Source organism: Pan paniscus, chromosome 19 (genome assembly GCF_029289425.2).
Source record: "Pan paniscus chromosome 19, NHGRI_mPanPan1-v2.0_pri, whole genome shotgun sequence".
NCBI lineage: Eukaryota > Metazoa > Chordata > Mammalia > Primates > Hominidae > Pan > Pan paniscus.
The window spans coordinates 31986492-32006050 of NC_073268.2; the positions used below are offsets into that span (position 1 = coordinate 31986492).

General features: G+C 41.1%; 1 protein-coding gene across 1 annotated transcript in view; it reads right to left on the reverse strand.

The window, feature by feature from the left end:
* Window positions 1-19559, reverse strand: part of PSMD11 (proteasome 26S subunit, non-ATPase 11) — a 37157-nt gene that overhangs the window by 10406 nt on the left and 7192 nt on the right. Inside the window, exons 3-6 of the mRNA XM_003818017.7 lie at window positions 16069-16193; window positions 6499-6570; window positions 6041-6098; window positions 1419-1613 (exon numbers count right to left, since the gene is read on the reverse strand). Of these exons, the coding sequence (XP_003818065.1) occupies window positions 1419-1613; window positions 6041-6098; window positions 6499-6570; window positions 16069-16193 (450 nt within the window). The remainder of the gene's footprint in view (window positions 1-1418; window positions 1614-6040; window positions 6099-6498; window positions 6571-16068; window positions 16194-19559) is intronic.

The following is a 19559-nucleotide window of genomic DNA, read 5'->3' on the forward strand; positions in this document are numbered from 1 at the left end:
TGAGGTTTATTGTTAAAAACAGAAACAGGCCAGGCACAGTGGCTCATGCCTATAATCCTAGCACTTTGGGAGGCAGAGGCGTGCGGCCAGCCTGGCCAACATGGTGAAACCCCATCTCTACTAAAATACAAAAATTAGCTGGGCATGATGGCAGGTGCCTGTAATCCCAGCTACTCGGGAGGCTGAGACAGGAGAATCGCTTGAACCCAGGAGACAGTGGATGCAGTGAGCCAAGATTGCGCCACTGCATTCCAGCCTGGGTGGCTGAACAAAACAAGACCCCATCTCAAAAAAAAAAAACAGAAACAAAGGCCAGGCATGGTGGCTCATGCCTATAATCCCAGCACTTTGAGAGGCCAAAGTGGGAAAATTGCTTGAGCCCAGGAGTTCAAGACCAGTCTGGGCAACATGGCGAAACCCTATCTCTACAAAAAGTTAGCTTGGCGTGGTGTTGCGCTCCTATAGTCCCAGCTACTCAAGAGACTGAGGTAGGAGGATCACTTGAGCCCGGGAAGTTGAGGCTGTGGTGAGCTGTGACTGCACCACTGTGCTCCAACCTGGGCAACAGAGTGAGACCCTGTCTCAAAAAAAAAAAAGTAAAAACAAAACAAAAAACTAGACTGTCACTCATTCAACACAAACATTAATGAGGCTCTATCATGTGCCAATTATTACCATTTTACAGATGAGCTAAACATAAATTAAGTAACTTGCCCAAAGTCACATACTAGAAAGCAGCAGAACAAAATGTCAACCTAGGAAAGCCTGATCCTAGATCAGTACATCCCTGACAGATGAGTCGAGTAGGCATTATCTTTTACAGATGAGAGGTAACACAAGCACTTAAACTCATCTTCTGCTTCCAATTCCAACATTCCTTCAATAATGACGCCTCCAGTAAAAAAAAACTGCTGAATACAAAAGAAAGTATTCCACCTGCCAATCCATGGCTTCCCAGCCTCACATTCACGCACTCCATCGGAAAACTACATACCACACTCAGCTGAAATTGGGTTATCATTCCTCAGCCCTGATATGAGGCCCTTTGGAAAAGTCAACCAACTTTACAAAGATCTCCAAGAGTCAACAGACTTGGGGTAGGCCAATCCCAAAGGAAAATGCTACTATTCCGAGTAAGTGGCTAAGAGTTAAGGGAGTCTTCTACGTGCGACCTTTCTAAGTTTGGTTCTAAAAGTCAGATTGCCTGGTCAACCACAGATAGGTATGTTCTTAATACATTTTAGGCAGTTAACAGGAGGGGAGCAGCTAGTTAGAAAGGTAGCTTTCTAACTGGTTCTCTGAAGAAGCTAGAGCCAAATCAGCCAATTTTATTCTCCAGCCCCAACCCCCATTCCTTCCACCTATAAAATAAGATGAGCTTTAAGAAAACACATCCCAGGAATAGCTACGTCTGTTACCTGACTGCATGTCCAAGGTGGCCTGCAATTTAGGGGGGCAGTAGATGGCATTTGCTGTGGTTCGAGCAGAAGTTAAGGCAGCTCGGGCTTTCGGCAGGTTGCTCAGGGCATGGTATGTTTTGCTTTCTAAAAGCTGTACTTCCACCAAAAGAGCTTTGTCGTCCATCTTTTTCAACTCCCGCAGCAGCTGAGAACCTGAAAAAGGAAAAGACATATTCTCCTTTACAGCCATCAGCTTAATACCTAATAATAGCTCACTCTCCCACCCTCATAACACTCAGGATTAAAAAAAAAAAAAAATTCCTGAACTCAAAAAAGGTTACCTCTAGACCCCATGCAATAATTAAATTTTCCACTAATGTGCTATCTTCCAAGAGAAAAACACACCTCTTTGAAGTTTTCTGCTTCCTAAGGACAATATTAGAGCCAAGAGTCCTATGAGCTTACTCCTAAGATTTAAATACAGTGGGAATCCCTACCTATAAAATGCTAAATCTAGTTATCCAGTTCAGAAAGACACAATCTCGCTCTCTTCTTGTCTAGCAATCACAAGGCTATATAAGAAACACTGGGGCACTAGGTTGATGAAGGAAGTAAAGAGTTCTAGATATACCAATGTTCTCCAAATACACCTTCTTCCCTGACTCCCCCATCTCAAACTAGAATATCAAATTCAAACAGACTTACACCATATACATAAATTGACTCAAAATGGATCAAAGACATAAATTTAAGAGTGAAACCTATAAAACTTCTAGAAGAAAACAGAAATAAATCCCTGTGGCTTTGGATTTGGCAATGGTTTCTTAGATGTAACACCAAAAGCATAAGCAACAACAAAAAACAGGTAACAGAACTTCATCAAAATTAAAATGTACTTCAAAGGACGTCATCGAAGGAAAAAAACAACCCACAGAACAAAGAAAAAAAAACTTCAAATCATGTATCTGGTAAGGGACTTGTATACAGAATAAAAAATAAACCTAAATGCCCATCAATGGCAGACTGAATAAAGAAAATGTACATATACACCACAGAATACTATGCAGCCATAAAAAAGAACGAGATCACGTCCTCTGCAGGAACATGAATGGAGCTGGAGGCTATTATCCTTAGCAAACTAAAATAGGAAGAGAAAACCAAATACCGCATGTTCTTACTTGTAAGTGGGAGCTAAATGATGAGAATACCTGAACGCGGAGGGGAACACCACACACTAAGGCGTATCAGAGGGTGGGAGGAGGAAAAGGATCAAGAAAAATAACTAATAGGTACCAGGCTTAACACCTGAGCACCAAAAAATCTGAACAACAAACGGCATTACACAAGTTTACCTATGTAACAAACCTGCACATGTACCCGACATTAAAATAAACTTAAAAAAAAGAAAAGAACTTCAGAATAAAAAATAAAAACAAGAGCTGGGTGTGGTGGCACACGCCTATAGTCCTAGCTACTCAGGAGACTGAGGCAGGAGGATTGCTGGAGCCCAGGATTTCCAGGCTGCAGTGAGCTATGACTGCACCACTGTACTCCATCCAGGTTGGGTGACAGAGTGAGACCCTGTTTCTAAAAAATAAAAACACAAATAACCCAATTAAAAAATAAGCAAAGGATCTGAATATTTATCTGAAGACATACATATAAAGGAGGCCGGGCGCAGTGGCTCAAGCCTGTAATCCCAGCACTTTGGGAGGCCAAGGCGGGCACATCACCTGAGGTTAGGAGTTCGACACCAGCCTGGCTAACATGGTGAAACCCCGTCTCTACTAAAAATATACAAATTAGCTGGACATGGTGGTGCACGCCTATAATCTCAGCTACTCGGGAGGCTGAGGCAGGAGAATCACTTGAACCCGGGAGGTGGAGGTTGCAGTGAGCCGAGATCGTGCCACCGCACTCCAGCCTGGGAGACAGAGCAAGATTGTCTCAAGAAAAAAAAAAAAAAAAAAAAGGCCGGGCATGGTGGCTCACGCCTGTAATCCTAGAACTTTGGGAGGCCAAGGCAGGCAGATCACTAGGTCAAGAGTTCGAGACCAGGCTGGCCAACATGGTGAAAACCCGTCTCTACTAAGAATACAAAAATTAGCCGAGCATGGTGGTGCGTGCCCATAATCCCAGGTACTTGGGAGGCTGAGGCAGGAGAATTGCTTGAACCCAGGAGGTGGAGGTTGCAGTGAGCCAAGATCACGCCACTGCACTCCAGCCTGGGTAACAAAGAAAGACTGTCTCAAAAGAAAAAACAAACAAACAAACAAAAAAACAAAAAAACAAGACATACGAAGGAGCAAAAAGCACATGAAAATATGCTCAGTATCATCAGTCATTAGGGAGATGCAAAACAAAAACATAATGAAATACTATTGAGGATGGCTAAAATTAAAAAATAACAAGTGTTGGTAAGGATATGGAAAAATTGGAACCCTCATACAATGTTAAAGAGAATGTAAAATGGTGCAGCCACTTTGGAAAACAGCTTACTTAGCAGCTCCTTAAACAGCTAATCAGTTACCATATGACACAGTATAATTCCACTTCTAGGTATATACCCAGAAGAACATGTCCACATAAAACCTGTTCATAGCAGTATTCTTAAGAGCTAAAATGTAGAAACAACACAAGTGTCCATCAACTGATGAATGGATAAACACATGTGATATATCCTTACAATTGACTATTATTCAGCAATAAAAAGGAATGAAGTACTGACACATGCTACAACATAAACCCTGAAAACATAATGCTACGTGAAAGAAGACAATCACAGAGAAACAAATATTGTATCACTTCATTTTTAAGAAATACCCAGAACAGACAAATCTACAAAGATACAAATAGCTTAGTAATTGCCCAGGGCTGCTAATGAATAGGAAGTTTCTTTCTGGGGTGATAAAAATGTTCTGAGGCCAGGCACGGTAGCTCACACCTGTAATCCCAGTACTTTGGGAGGCCAAGGCAGGCAGATCATTTGAGGTCAGGACTTTGAGACCAGCCTGACCAAAATGGTGAAACCCCATCTCTACTAAAAGATACAAAAATTAGCCAGGCATGGTGACAGGTGCCTGTAATCTCTGCTATTCAGGAGGCCAAGACAGGAGAATCGCTTGAACACAGGAGACGGAGGTTGCAGTGAGCCAACATGACACCACTGCACTCCAGCCTGGACGACAGAGTGAGACTCCATCTCAAAGAAAAAAAAAAGTTCTGAAATTTTTTTCTTTTTTTGGAGACAGAGTCTCGCTCTGTTGCCCAGGCTGGAGTACAGTGGCATAATCTTGGCTCACTGCAACCTCCACCTCCCGGGTTCAAATGATTCGTCTGCCTCAGCCTAACAAGTAGCTGGGATTACAGGTGTGCACCACCATGTCCTGCAAATTTTTTGTATTTTTAGTAGAGACGGGGTTTCACCATGTTGCCCAGGCTGGTCTCGAACTCCTGAGCTCAGGCAATCTGCCTGCCTTGGCCTCCCAAAGTGCTGGGATTACAGGCATGAGCCACCACGCCCAGCCGAAAACTTTCTGAAATTAAGTAGTGGTGATGGTTGTACAACTTAGTGAATACACTAAAAACCACTGGATTATACACTTTGAAAGTGAATTTTATGGTAAGTGAATCATATCTTATTAAAGTTATTTTTTAAATGCTCCTATTTGAACCATATGAAATTGCCACTTTTGCAGTCCAAAAATTGAATATTGGAAACTCTTCAACCTAATAAATCATAAGAGCCATGTTCTTTTGTTCGGAAAAAATAGTCCAGATCTACCCACTCATAAAAAGCAAGCGGTGGCCGGACACGGTGGCTCATGCCTGTAATCCTAGCACTTTGGGAGGCTAAGGCAGGCAGATCACTTGAGGTCAGTAGTTTGAGACCAGCATGGCCAACACAGCAAAACCCCATCTCTACTAAAAATACAAAAATTAGCCAGGCACATGCCTGCAGTTCCAGCTACTCAGGAGGCTAAAGCAGGAGAATCGCTTGAACCTGAAAGGCAGAGGTTGCAGCAAGCTGAGATCACGCTGCTGCACTCCAGCCTGGGCAACAGAGTAAGACTCTGTCTCAAAAAATAATAATAATAATAATAATAAATAGATAGATAGATAAAAAAAAAAAAAAAAGCAGGGAAGATTTCAAGGTGTTTAAAGGCCACACAGGAAAAAGGCTTCAGTTAGCCACTCCAGCTTCCAAATATATTTGTACCCAATTAATTTCTTGATTTTTAAAATAGATTTTAAGTATATAAGCAGATATAGTAAATAGGACAGTAAGCCAAACATTTGCCTTTAAAAACCTAAATCTGAAATTTAACAGAGTACTATATGCAAAATATACACATTTTTTTAAATTTCAGTTATTAAAATGGAATTGATTTTACTGCTCTAAATTCAAGTAAATTTAAAACTACCCATTTGTCCTCTAAATTTGACAGATTAACTCTAGCTAGTTTTTTAAACTTTCAAATGACATTTTCCCATGACAAATGCAGAACTGTAAGCTACCTTAAATCCTTCTTAGAAGTGAGTAGAATATAAATTATTAACAGGTAATTAGTAAGAGTAGCCAGGTGGTTTAGAATACATTCATTTAGCTAGCTGAGATGACTTATTACCAGCTTACTTACCCAAATGCAATGCTTCCTGGTACCTCTTGGTATCAAAATACAAAGACACCAGTCTTGCCTAGGAAAGAGAAAAGGCATTGATTGAAGGGGGGGAAAAAAGCCACAGAAAGAAATCAAAGATTGACAGTCACAGAACTGTTACTGTTAAATATGCAATTTCTGATGATAGCATCAAATTCAGCATAAGAGACGATCTAGCCAATGTATTGTCTCCTATTATAGCCAGCAAATGACTGTTAACTTTACCATGTTGTTGCTTACTACTCTGAGCCAAGTAGCAAATCTGTCTCAAAACTTCAATCAGAGCAATTATCATAAGTGGGGCTACCATCAATAATCTTTCAGTATCTAGGTAATTACAAAGTTGCTGAAGATACTTTTGATAAGGATGGTACTGCTTACATTCACCCTCTGTCTCATGCTTAGAGACCTGAAATGAGTACTAATGTAAAACCTACCTCCAAAGCTTGGCGTAAGAAAGTTCTTTTCTCTGACTTGGCCCATTCGATGCACTCTAAACACAGCTCGACCTGCAATAAGGAGAGACAGTACATGCAACATTATGTCCTCAAATTCTTCCCATAAACCATGCTTTGGAGAACAGCTTAAATTCCCTCCTTACATATTATCCATGTTGCTCTATTTAGTGTCTGATCCACAGTATCTCAATGTGTAATAGTTATATCATAATGGAGCATCAACTTGGCTTTTTACACATAAAATATTTTTGTGCTTAGATTATGTTTTTTAGGAAAAGAGCTCTATCTTCAAGACTCCTACCTACTGAGGAGAGACCAAGAACTTCCAAACAACATGTATAGACCTGGAATGTAGATTTCTATGACAGATTAGGAATTTTTAAAGCACAGATTTCTCCCTGGTTAGAAATAGTAATGGTAATGTATAATACACAAGTAATAAAGGGGAGAAATTCTCATCCTAAGCACTAATGCCTCATTCCTAGCAGTTGCTTTTAAGACTCAAAAGGTCCAGCTGGCTTTTTCCCTTTCAGATTCTAAGCAGTGCAACTAATCAATTCATCATCACTCTTAAAGCAAACAGGTACAGTAACCTAGCTTGCATTAAAGGGGATAAAAGCTGGTCTGAAGGTAGTGAGTAATCTCGATTGTTCACAGTCAGTTACAGATTGAGCTCCTGATCTACTCTTTCCCTGCTTCTCACTACTGCACTTTGACTAGTCTTAAAAAATTTTTTTTAAATTAAAAAAAAAAGAAATTAGAATTAGCCTAACACATAAAAGCGCTTTTAAGCTTTATTTAAAGGCACTCTGAACCCCTACTACTATCTGCCACCTAAGTAGTGAGGTAAGGTGCAAAGTAACTGACTTAAAGCAGCACTCAATGCTAGACAGTCTAGCACGCCATCAGGTATCTCTGACATGCTAGCTTTGACAAAGTAAATATTAAGTACTGAAGATCTTCTATCATTTTGGTTACTGCAAGTTTTATATTAAGGTTGCTAACTAGAGCATAAGAGCAAAAGAAATGAAATGAGAAACTGAGCTCTCCAGAGAACTAATTGCTAATACAACAGGTTTTTATATAAATCCAAAGTTCTCTTAAGAAATGCTGGCCAGGCGCAGTGGCTCATGCCTGTAATCCCAGCAATCTGGGAGGCCAAGGCAGGTGGATCACCTGAGGTCGGGAGTTCAAGACCAGCCTGACCAACATGGAGAAATCCTGTCTTTACTAAAAACAGAAGAAATTAGCCAGGTATGGTGGCTCATGATTGTAATCCCAGCTACTCGGGAGGCTAAGGTAGAATAATCCTTTGAACCTGGGAGGTGGAGGTTGAGGTGAGCCGAGATCACACCATTGCACTCCAGCCTGGGCAACAAGAGTGAAACTCCGTCTCAAAAAAAAGAAAAGAAAAGAAATGCTGTAAGAAGGAAAAACTACAGGGACATAATCCAAATTGACAAGATCTTCTACTTTTAGATCCTAAATTCTAGCTCTGTAAATAAATTAATAGATAACATTACACAGTATTCAGAGGATTCACCAGGAAGAGAACCAACAAAACCTTTACAACTCCTCACTGGAGCCCCCTGGTGGCTACCTAATCTCCAACTCTAAACTCATCTGACCTCATAAAAATTATCTAAAAATAAGACAGAACCAAAAACTAAAATAAAAGCAAGCTTTATCACAATTGCAGAGTTTTGAGTTATATTCTGAAAAGCTAAATTCAAAGTAAGATTTCTAATATAAATGGAACTGAAAATATTTCTCTGAATAGTCTTAGCAAAGGAAATATAAGTGTTTAGTTCTACATGACTTGAAAGGGTAAGAAGTGCCCCCCACAGTTTTACCCAGGGAGTTTTTTCAAAGGACACAAAAATGAATACCTAGGACTTAGAAATATTCCTCTGTAAGTTTTATTTCAATAAATCATTTACCACACTCATCTACCAAAAAAAAAAAGGATGCCTGGGCTGTTGATTCATTAGTCTAGAATAGAGCTTGGTCACTGAAAGTATATCTCTAATTAAGAAACAATGAATTATACTCCTGCAATTCACCTGCCTCCATTTCCCTGATAGTCCAGATACTAAGTGATTCACCTAAGGTGAACTGACGGGTAACATTAGAGGATTTGCCAGTAAGAGAACCAGCAAAACCTTTGTAACTCCTCATTGGAGCCCCCTGGTGGCTACCTAATCTCCAACTCTAAACTCAACTGACCTCATAAAAATTCTCTAAAAATAAGACAGAACGAAAAACTAAAATAAAAGCAAGCTATATCACAATTGTATAAGATGAATTCACCTAAGGACTACTAATCGGTTAATATCTGGACTATCACATATATCTGCTGCTGGCACCAGAACTTGTGCCTAACTCCAGCACTCTACCTATCTTAACCCAGCCTTAAGTTAAGGTCATCACAGATGTTTCTCCTACAGCAAGGATTTTTTTTTTTACACGAACTGGATATCTTTTTTCTTTTTTTCTTTTCCTTTTCCTTTTTTTTTTTCTTTTCTTTTGAGACAGAGTCTCACTCTTGATGCCCAGGCTGGAGTGCAATGGCACAATCTCAGGTCACTGCAACCTCCACCTCCTGGGTTCAAGCACTTCTCCTGACTCAGCCTCCTGAATAGCTGGGATTGCAGGCGCCTGCTACCATGCTCAGCTAACTTTTGTATTTTTAGTAGAGAGGTTTCTTAAAACGTGCTATTGTGGGTCGGGCACAGTGGCTCATGCCTGTAATCCCAGCACTTTGGGAGGCCAAAGCGGGCGGATCATGAGGTCAGGGGTTCGAGACCAGTCTGGCCAACATAGTGAAACCCCATCTCTACTAAAAATACAAAAAATTAGCTGGGTGTGGTGGTGTGCACCTGTAATCCCAGGTACTCGGGAGGCTGAGGCAGGAGAATCACATGAACCTGGGAGGCAGAAGTTGCAGTGAGCCGAGATCATGCCATTGCACTCCAGCCCGGGCGACGGTGCGAGACTCCGTCTCAAAAAAAAGAAAAAGTGCTATTGTGTTTCAGTTGGGTAGACTATACCAGAAAAGTTGCCCATAGGCTACTCCCCAGAGATCCCTGGAAGGAAAGTTGAGTTCACTATTTGGCAAGAGTCTGGTTCAGTCTTCCTTCCCTCCTCTTCACCTTACTTTTCCACTCCCCAGCCCTTGCCAACCAACCCATCCTCACTCTCTCACTCCCCGACTCACATGCCCTCACTTTCTAGGCTCCAAACCTTGCATTTAAATGAACAGATCATAACCTGAATCATACCAACTTTGGGAATAGCAAGCTGAAGATGGTTCTCTAGATATATCTGTTTTTTTTTTTTGAGACAGTGTCTCACCCAGGCTGGAGTGCAGTGGCGCTCACTGCAAGCTCCGCCTCCCAGGTTCACGCCATTCTCCTGCCTCTGCTTCCCCAGTAGCTGGGACTACAGGCGCCCGCCACCACGCCCGGCTAATTTTTTGTATTTTTAGTAGAGACGAGGTTTCACCATGTTAGCCAGGATAGTCTCGATCTCCTAACCTCACAATCCGCCCACTCGGCCTCCCAAAGTGCTGGGACCACAGGCATGAGCCACTGTGCCTGACCAGATATATCTGTCTTATAGTTAGTCCTCAAATAGAAAAAAGCAAGGGAAATCCCCTCCCTCATATTCTCAGTACCAAACTCCTTAACACAAAATTCTAGCTGTCTTAACAGTATTCTAAAACGTCTTATTTAAACCAGGCACGGTGACTCACATCCGTAATCCAGGCACTTTGGGAGGCTGAGGCAAGCAGATCACTTGAGGCCAGGAGTTTGAGACCAGCCTGGGCAACATAGCAAGACCCTATCTCTACAAAAAAATTGTTTTAATTAGCCAGGTGTAGTGGTGCACATCTGCAGTCCCAGCAACTTGGGAGGCTGAGGCAGGAGAAATCCTTGAGCCCAGATGTTCAAGGTTACAGTGAACTACGATCGCACCCTGCACCCCAACGTGGGCCACAGACCAAGACCCCCATTTCAAATAAACAAAATAAATAAAACTTCCCATTTTGCCTCAGGCCTCAATACTACCATGATAGCCATGGTATGTCTTGCTTGTCTATTCTTTCCCACCTATGACTTGCTTGTCTATTCTTTCCCAACACCCAGTCAAAAAATTTTAAAATAACTAAGAACAAGGCCGGGTGTGGTGGCTCACATCTATAAACCAGGCACTTTGGGAGGCCGAGACAGGCGGATCACCTGAGGTCAGAAGTTCAAGACCACCCTGGCCAACATGGCAAAAGCCCATCTCTACTAAAAATATAAAAATTAGCTAGGTGTGGTGGCGTGCACCTATAATCCCAGCTACTCAGGAGGCTAAGGCAGGAAAATCACTTGAACCCGGGAGGCAGAAGTTATAGTTAGCCAAGATCACACCACTGCACTCCAGCCTGGGAGACAGAGTAAGACTCCATCTCAAAAAGAAAAAAGAACTAAGAATAAAAATTATATCCTATTTCCCCAAGTCAGAGACCTTGAGTTACCTAAACGAATGTAGTAACAACACCCCATGCTTACATTTCAATTCAATAAACTCAGATCTTAATTCAACAAAGTATTTCCTGGCTGGGCATGGTGTCTCACATCTGTAATCCCAGCACTTTGGGAGGCCGGGTCCAGAGGATCACTTGAGCCCAGAAGTTTGAGACCAGCCTGAGCAACATAGCAAAATCCCATCTCTACTAAAAATACAAACAAACAAAATTAGCCAGGCGTCGTGGTGTGTACCTGTAGTCCCAGTTATTTGGGAGGCTGAGGTGGGAGAATCACCTGAGCCCAGGAAGTTGAGGCTGCAGTGAGCTGTGAGCATACCACTGCACATCTACCATAGGGAAGGCACAGGCACAGTCCATACATTCCTTCAACAAATAGGTATGCAGCTTCTTCAAGCCAAAGTACTCTGAGTGCTAGGGATACAACTTAAGAGTATATAAGCAAAAAAAAAAAAAATATATATATATATATATATATATATATTTTTTTTTTTTTTTTTTTTTTTTTTGAGACAGAGTCTCACTCTTCTTACTCTTGCCCAGGCTGGAGTGCAGTGGCACGATCTTGGCTCACTGGAACCTCTACCTCCTGGATTCAAGTGATTCTTGTGCCTCAGCCACCTGAGTACCTGGGATTACAGGCATGCACCACCACACCTGGCCAATTTTTGTAAAAAATAAATATTTTTAAAAAGCAAACAAAGATAGGTGATCAAGGAAAGTCTCTGAGGAGGTAAGATGTGAGCAAAGACTTGAAACAGTGTAAAGAAAAAAAATCCTATTAAGATCAAGCTGACAGCAATCCATATGTATATAAATGTCCCAACCCCAGACAGTTTGAAGCATAAGGCAATAAGGCCAGTAATTATAGCTATAAAGAAAGTAAAAGGAGACTAGTATAGTGGATGTGGTCAGAGGTAGCCGTGGTTAAGGAATTTGAACTGTACTGGGAATGAGGAAGGCTCTGTGGTACTGCAAGGTACATAGTGCTTCACCTGAGTGAGACTGTATTATAGTAAAGGAGACAAGGCAAGTGTAAAGCAACTGTCATACAAGGCAGAATAGTCAGAAATACAGCATGTACAAAATACAATGTGAGTCACTGAAAGAGTTAAAACCACATTAAAGTCAGGAAGGAAAGAGTTCAGAGGAGGTAGAACTTGAGATAAGACTATGGAAGAGAAAGGTACAGCATGAGGGTTATACAGGCTTGTTCAGCAAACAGCCAGGGATCCAACATGGCTGATATATTTGATATGCTTAGTAGAGTCCTGGGAGATTAGACTACTGCAGTAGGTTGCAGTAGGTTGTATTATAGAAAACCATTAATTATCTAATTCTGCAGGCAATGGAAAGCCACTGAAGGTTTGAGTTGTGGGAGAAGAGGGAGAGGAATAAAATTATCAGAGGGCTATTTGGTAAGGTATCTCTGACAATGATGGAATGAGGCTTTTACAGTAGTCCAAGTAAAAAATAATTAAGAACCAAACTAGACGGTAGTTGTAAAGAGAGAACACGGCTGGGCGCAGTAGCTCACGCCTATAATCCCAGTACTCTGGGAGGCTGAGGCCGGCAGACCACAAGGTCAGGAGTTCGAGACCAGCCTGGCCAACATGGTGAAACTCCGTCTCTACTAAAAATACAAAAATTAGCCAGGTGCAGTGGCGGGCACCTGTAATCCCAGCTACCTGGGAGGCTGAGGCAGGAGAATTGCTTGAACCCAGGAGGCAGAGGTTGCAGTGAGCCAAGACCGCAACACTGCACTCCAGCCTGGGTGACAGAGCAAGACTCCATCTCGGGAAAAAAAAAAAAAGAGAGAGAGAGAACAAATACAAAAGAGGTGGAGAAGCAGATAATGAAGAAAGCTGAATTGACAAAATTTAACAAATGGCTGGATGTTGAGGTTGCCCATATTGAGTTTGAGGTGCAGGTGAGACAGTCTGGATGATTCACAATTTGCTCCAAAACAAGCAAATAACCTATAATCCACACAAATTACCAAAAGAAGTCCTACTTAGTGGAATAAGACTCTGGTTCATGATAAAAGCAAAGCTGCTAACCATCAAAAAAAATCAGCCTTAGCCGGGCGTAGTGCTGCACGCCTGTAATCCCAGGACTTGGAAGGGCAATGCAGGCAGATCATTTGGGACTAGGAGTTCAAGACCAGCCTGGGCAACATGGCAAAACCTCATCTCTACAAAAATACAAAAATTAGCCGAGTGTGGTGGTGCATGCCTGTAGTTCCAGCTACTCAGGAGGCTGAAGCAAGAGGATCACTTGACTCCAGGAGGTTGAGGCTGCAGTGAGCCAAGATTGTGCCACTGCACTCCAGCCTAGGCAACAGAGCAAGGCTGTCTCAAAAAACGAAAACAAAAACAGCCTTTACTAAAAAGTAAAATGACACTGATGATAAAATGATACAATGCCTAAAAGTGTTTCCTTTCACCCTAAGGAAAGGAAGAAAGGTCTTTACTTTATATAAATGTAATGTGCAATGAACAATGACAACATATAACCACAGTTAAGGGAGCGCCTAACCAGTCAGGGAGCCATATGACAAAGGCCAGAAAATCCTACTAGCGAACTATAGCAGAGCACTCGAATGGATTTCCACAAAGGAATAGGAGAAATGATCATTAAATAAATGCAAGTCAGGCGCAGTGGCTCACGCCTGTAATCCCAGCACTTTGGGAGGCCAAGGCGGGTGGATCACCTGAGGTCAGGAGTTCAAAACCAGCCTGACCAACATGGTGAAACCCCGTCTCTACTAAAAATACAAAATTAGGGCCGGGCACGGTGGCTCACGCCAGTAATCCCAGCATTTTGGGAGGCCGAGGCAGGCGGATCACGAGGTCAGGAGATCAAGACCATCCTGACTAACACTGTGAAACCCCATCTCTACTAAAAAATTACAAAAACTTAGCCAGGCGTGGTGGCGGGCGCCTGTAGTCCCAGCTACTGGGGAGGCTGAGGCAGGATAATGGCGTGAATCCAGGAGGCGGAGCTTGCAGTGAGCCGAGATCGTGCCACTGCACTCCAGCCTGGGCGACAGAGCGAGACTCCGTCTCAAAAAAAAAAAAAAAAAAAAAAAAAAAAAAAAAAAAACCGGGCATGGTGATGCATGCTTGTAGTCCCAGCTACTCAGAAGGCTGAGGCAGGAGAATCCCTTGAACCCGGGAGGCGGGGGTTGCAGTGAGCCAAGATCACGCCATTGCACTCCAGCCTGGGCAACAAGAGTGAAACTCTGTCGCCAATAAAAAAAAAAAATGCTGTTCTATCCGCTGAGTGAGCTCTAGGTTATGGGGATGGATAATTTCAGAAACTTCAGTGTGCAAAAAGGAGCAGCTTCCATAATTAACTTTTCTGCCCAAAAACTTCCAAGTAACATTTATCAGTCAGTTTCAAATTAACATTTACTGATCAGTCTATTTTAAGGTACTCTATTTCAAACAAAGAATGGTACCACTTTCATGAGTTTTTTTTTTTTTTTTTTTTTTTTTTTTTGAGACAAGAGTCTCGCTCTGTCACCCAGGCTAGAGTGCAATGGCGTGATCTTGGCTCACTGCAAGCTCCGCCTCCCGGGTTCACGCCATTCTCCTGCCTCAGCCTCCCAAGTAACTGGGACTACAGGCGCCCACCACCACACCTGGCTAATTTTTTTTTATTTTTAATAGAAACGGGGTTTCACCAAGTTAGCCAGGATGGTCTCAATCTCCTGACCTCGTGATCCACCTGCCTTGGCCTCCCAAAGTGCTGGGATTACAGGCGTGAGCCACCGCACCCGGCCTCATGAGTTTTTTAAAGTACAATTTTTAAAAAAAGTTAGATAAGACTAATACCCTAAATAACTTTTAATTTTTTCATCAAAATAACTGACACTTTAATTCAAAATAGCCATCTAACTTTTTATATACTATCATCAAACAGTTTTGCCAGAGACATAAATCTGAAGACTGCTCTACAAATGAATTTTCTACAAATAAAGTTAGTATATAGTGTTTAAATCAGAATTCAAAGAATTATTAAAGCCAGATTTTACAAAAGGTATGATTCCAAAGTAGGATCCATGTGTCCTAGGTTTCTGAAATTCCCATTTATTCAATATGCTACTATGGCCTTTCATACCTTTCACGCCCACAGAGGCTACAGCAAACAATCAGACATATAACCAACTAATATTATCTGACATTTTACATTTGTTTATTGCCTGCATTCCCCGTTAAAAAATAATCCTCATGACAACAGTGACTGTGTTTTTACAACTGTATCCCCAATACCTAAAAAAGTGCCTAACACGTAGCAGGCACTCAATGAGTACTGATCAATATATCCATAAGAAAAACAACAACTATATTCTTCCTACAAGCAGATTCAAGCAATGACAATATACCCTGCTTCAATCTGCCACTTTTTACAGAATGATGTTTAATTTTGGTATGTGTCTCTTCCTGAATTGCAGAAAATACAGTTATCTTTGAGAAGGTTGGAAGACTCAGTGATTACTGAGAAGCACTCTTTAATACAGCTCAGGGTCTAGTCTGAACTTGTGGGACACATACAGGAACACCAGAGTCACTTCTGCACAATGAGACACAAATGGATGGATGCTCACCCCTCAATAAAGGCATATATGCAGTACAAAACATGCTAAGAAGGAATACCACAAGACTTAATTAGTGCTCAGAAGGAGCTTTGTGACACAAGATGAAAGGTACCACAGACACAGAAAACATTACAAAGGTGTGGCAATACAATACCTCAAAGACAAGAATCAGTTTGTGACCCTGATGTAATGAGGATTCCAGGGACCACTGACAATCTCCACTTACAAAGCAAAGCATGGAACAGACCCAAAGTATCAAATGCCCTGTAACAAAGAGAAACTGACATGATAAGTCCTGCGCTGTCCTCCCAGTTTTCCCTTCCACATTAGTACTAAAGTGCAGGTAGGCACTTCTTTCATGGAAACAAACTTTTCTCCATATTGTCTACTTTCTGTCATTAATATCACTTACCTCCTGCCCTGTAGCTGCTTCCATATCAAGAAACAGATCAAGAAGAGATCGGACCAGGCGAGCTGCTTTAGCCTTGCTGATGGAATTCAAGAAGGGTCGTACATACTTCAGGAGTCCTCCAAGCTCTGTATGAAAGGCAATTCAAAAAGAGAAGTTAACATCAACATTTGAGACAAAATACCCACTTAAGAAACTGACCCAACGTCATAAAAATCGGTACTTACATCACTGGAATCAGTCTAAGTGAAACTTACTAGGAGTTTAAAGCATTCCTAGCAAATAGCAGAATAGCAAAAATAAGTTAACGTCATATACCAAATTTGCATTCTGTTCCCTACTCAGCCACTGGATTACTATGAAGTTGCAGGAAAAGCTCATGTCTCTGCTTCATTTATCCATCTTAATGAAAGATAAACAGCAAAGTATTCATAATCTCAAAAACCAGTTTTCTAGAACATGAAATATGCTGTGTCCCCGCCACCTTCACAAAATTACTTCCTCACAACCAATAAATATGATCAGGTCATAGAAGTAATTTTTTTCTAACTTCCAAGTCTGCTTCAGCTGTTCCCCTTAGACACAGATTTTCTACTCCAGATTCCTTTTTCCTGTCTTTCTGCAGTGCTCCCCAGTTTAGCCTTTCTGCATTGTCACTTCCCTGGCACTCTTCTGAATAAACTTTTCACATAGAAGAGTGTTTTGCCCTTAAAGTGCTGCTATATCTCTTTTAAATTCCTCATTAATTTTCAAAACCCAAGCCTTAAACTATGACCAAAAAACGGATCCATCATAGAGCTTTTCCCCCACTATATAGAAGAGGGCAGTTATGAACTCTAAAGAAACATCTTTTGAAACAATAAACTAGAGATATGCTTGTCAAATAGTAAAAATTAGAGAATGGTTCAACTAAACAACTAAGGAGGTATTTTGGAATGTAGGTTAAAATTACTTTAGTGCCACTGCCTCTTTAATATTCTCCAATTGCAGACTCACCCTCCTGAGAACTCTAATTCAGGGCAAGCAAACCTCACCCTCCAGAGAATGCTAATTCAAGGCCCTGAAATTCTCATCTGCCTGAATAGTCAGAGAATGCATGGGACTGCGTCCGGTACTTAAGAACTTGATATAGAGTAGAAAAGTTTATCTTTTCCCTTCACTCCCCAGTAATGACCTTTGATTCCCAATGTTTAAAACTTTTTGCCATTCTGCCACCTCATTCACCTCTGCACAAGACTACAGTATATACTCCTGCTTTCAAGAGGCACTAATGCCATAATCCCATCTGAAATGTCTTGCCATCTTCTCAGTCTATATAAATTTTATATATCCTTTTAGGTCCATCTGAAGTCCTATTGAGTTTTCCATGTAACTCCAGTCTACAGTGATTCTCCCCCTCAAATTCCTTTTGCATTTATTTCAATTATATTATGTAATGATAGCTTTTTAAAAGTAGTCTGAAGCAATGTCCCTTCTCCCACAGAATTTCCTCCTGTGCCTGAACAATTCTGAATGATTTCTAGTCACAGAAATGTTCACAAAGCAGCCTATTCCAATGTTGGCCGAAACAAATTATTCCTTTTTGAAACACAAAACACAAATCTATATCTTCTTTCACATGGCTTTAAATACTTAAAGATAATTATCATTTACATTTCCCTAATTTTCCCTTTATTCAAGCTTAACATCTTTGGCTATTTCAACTGTTCCTCCGAAGTCCTTGTTTCTAGGTAACTTAGTTGCTCTCCTCTGAACAAACTCTACTTTGTAAAGGTACTACTTGTGGTATTTTGTGGTACCCAGAAATGAAAACAATTGCTCCAGGTAGGGTCTGACAGTAGACCAGGAGGCAATTTAATTCTCTTGATCTGGCCATGATATGTAACACAAGATAGCATGTTTTGCTTTTTCTAACACCTCTCTTTGTTCAGACTGAGCCCATTAAAGTTCTTTTTAATAGACTACTGTCAAAACAGGTAATTCCCCCAACTTCCTCTGTTTTGAAAAATACTTTAAGTATATAACTTAATCCTTATCGCAACTGAATTTAATCTTCCTGGCTTTGGCAATAACTGTGAATTTTAATTCTGTCTTCTAACTGTACTGAGTCATCTACAAAAATAAGCATCCCTTCTGAGATGGCTTTAACCATGATTCCAGATGCTGACCAGAAAAACAAGGACAGATCCTCATGACACAATGCCTGAAGACTTCCCTTCAGGTTGACAAATGATCCATTTATTAACATGTTTTGGATACAGTTATTCAGCCCATTGTAAATTCATAACCTGTACCTGTGATATTAATATTACGGCAAATGTTCAACTACCCTGCTTACATCAGATATGCAGTCTATATCATTCCTCTAATCCAGAGGCTGGCAAACTTTTTCTGTGAAGAGCCAGATAGTAAATTTTTTTGGCTTCGCAGGTTATATGGTCTTAGTAGCAGGTCCTGAACTCAGCCAGTCACACACAATGTGGAAACAAATGGGCGTGACTTTGTTCCAATAAAACTTTATTTACAAAAACAGGTGGCATGCAGACCCCTGAAAATCTATGGGTCTGATAAAGCTAACCAAAAAGAGAACTAGGCTGGGTGCAGTGGCTCACACCTATAATCCTAGCACTTTGGAAGGCCAAGACGGGCAGACTGCTTGAGCCCAGGAGTTTAAGACCAGCCTGGGCAATATGGCGAAACCCCCTCTCTACAAAAATTAGCCAGGCATGGTGGTGAAGGCCTGTAGTCCCAGTTACTTGGCGGGCTGAGGCAAGAGCATTGCTTGAGCCCAGGAGGTCGAGGCTGCAGTGAGCCAAGGTTGTGCCACTGCACTCCAGCTTGGGTGACAAAGTGAGACTCTGTCTCAAAAAAACAAAACAAAACAAAACAGAGAGAACTAAGGTGAATTTGGAATAATCTGTTCACAATAAATCCACTGTTTTTTAAGAGATTACTATCTCCTTATCAAATAATCTGTCCCAGAACTCTACCACTGATGACCATGTATAGTGTCTACTCTTTATTTTTAATTTCTTTATTTCAATGTGCAGCACACAGTGAATACATCTATTCTTTGCATTACCCTCTTGAAAGGCAGGATAACATTTGCCTCAGCTTCCTTATACCTCTCCATGATTTTTCTCAGAATAATATATGGCTCTATAGTTATATCTGCTAAAACTATTTTTTTATAATAAAAGAAACTGTTAGAACCTAGAGACCTGAACTTATTTACAGAGACTATCTGCTCTGTCTTCTCTCACCTACCATTAATTATCTCTTTCTGCTGTTATTTCTATCTTTTGCAGTTTGAAAATCATTTTCCTTCCTAGAAAAGGCAGAAGTGAAATATGAGCTAAGTAGTCTGCCTTTCTAACACCTGCTAGCATTACAATATTTTCCCTAAGCACTGAGTGTTATCCTTCTTACGCCAAGAGAGAAGCAAATGATCTCTTAGTTGTCCCCCTGCATTTCTTTTTCTTTTTTCTTTCTTT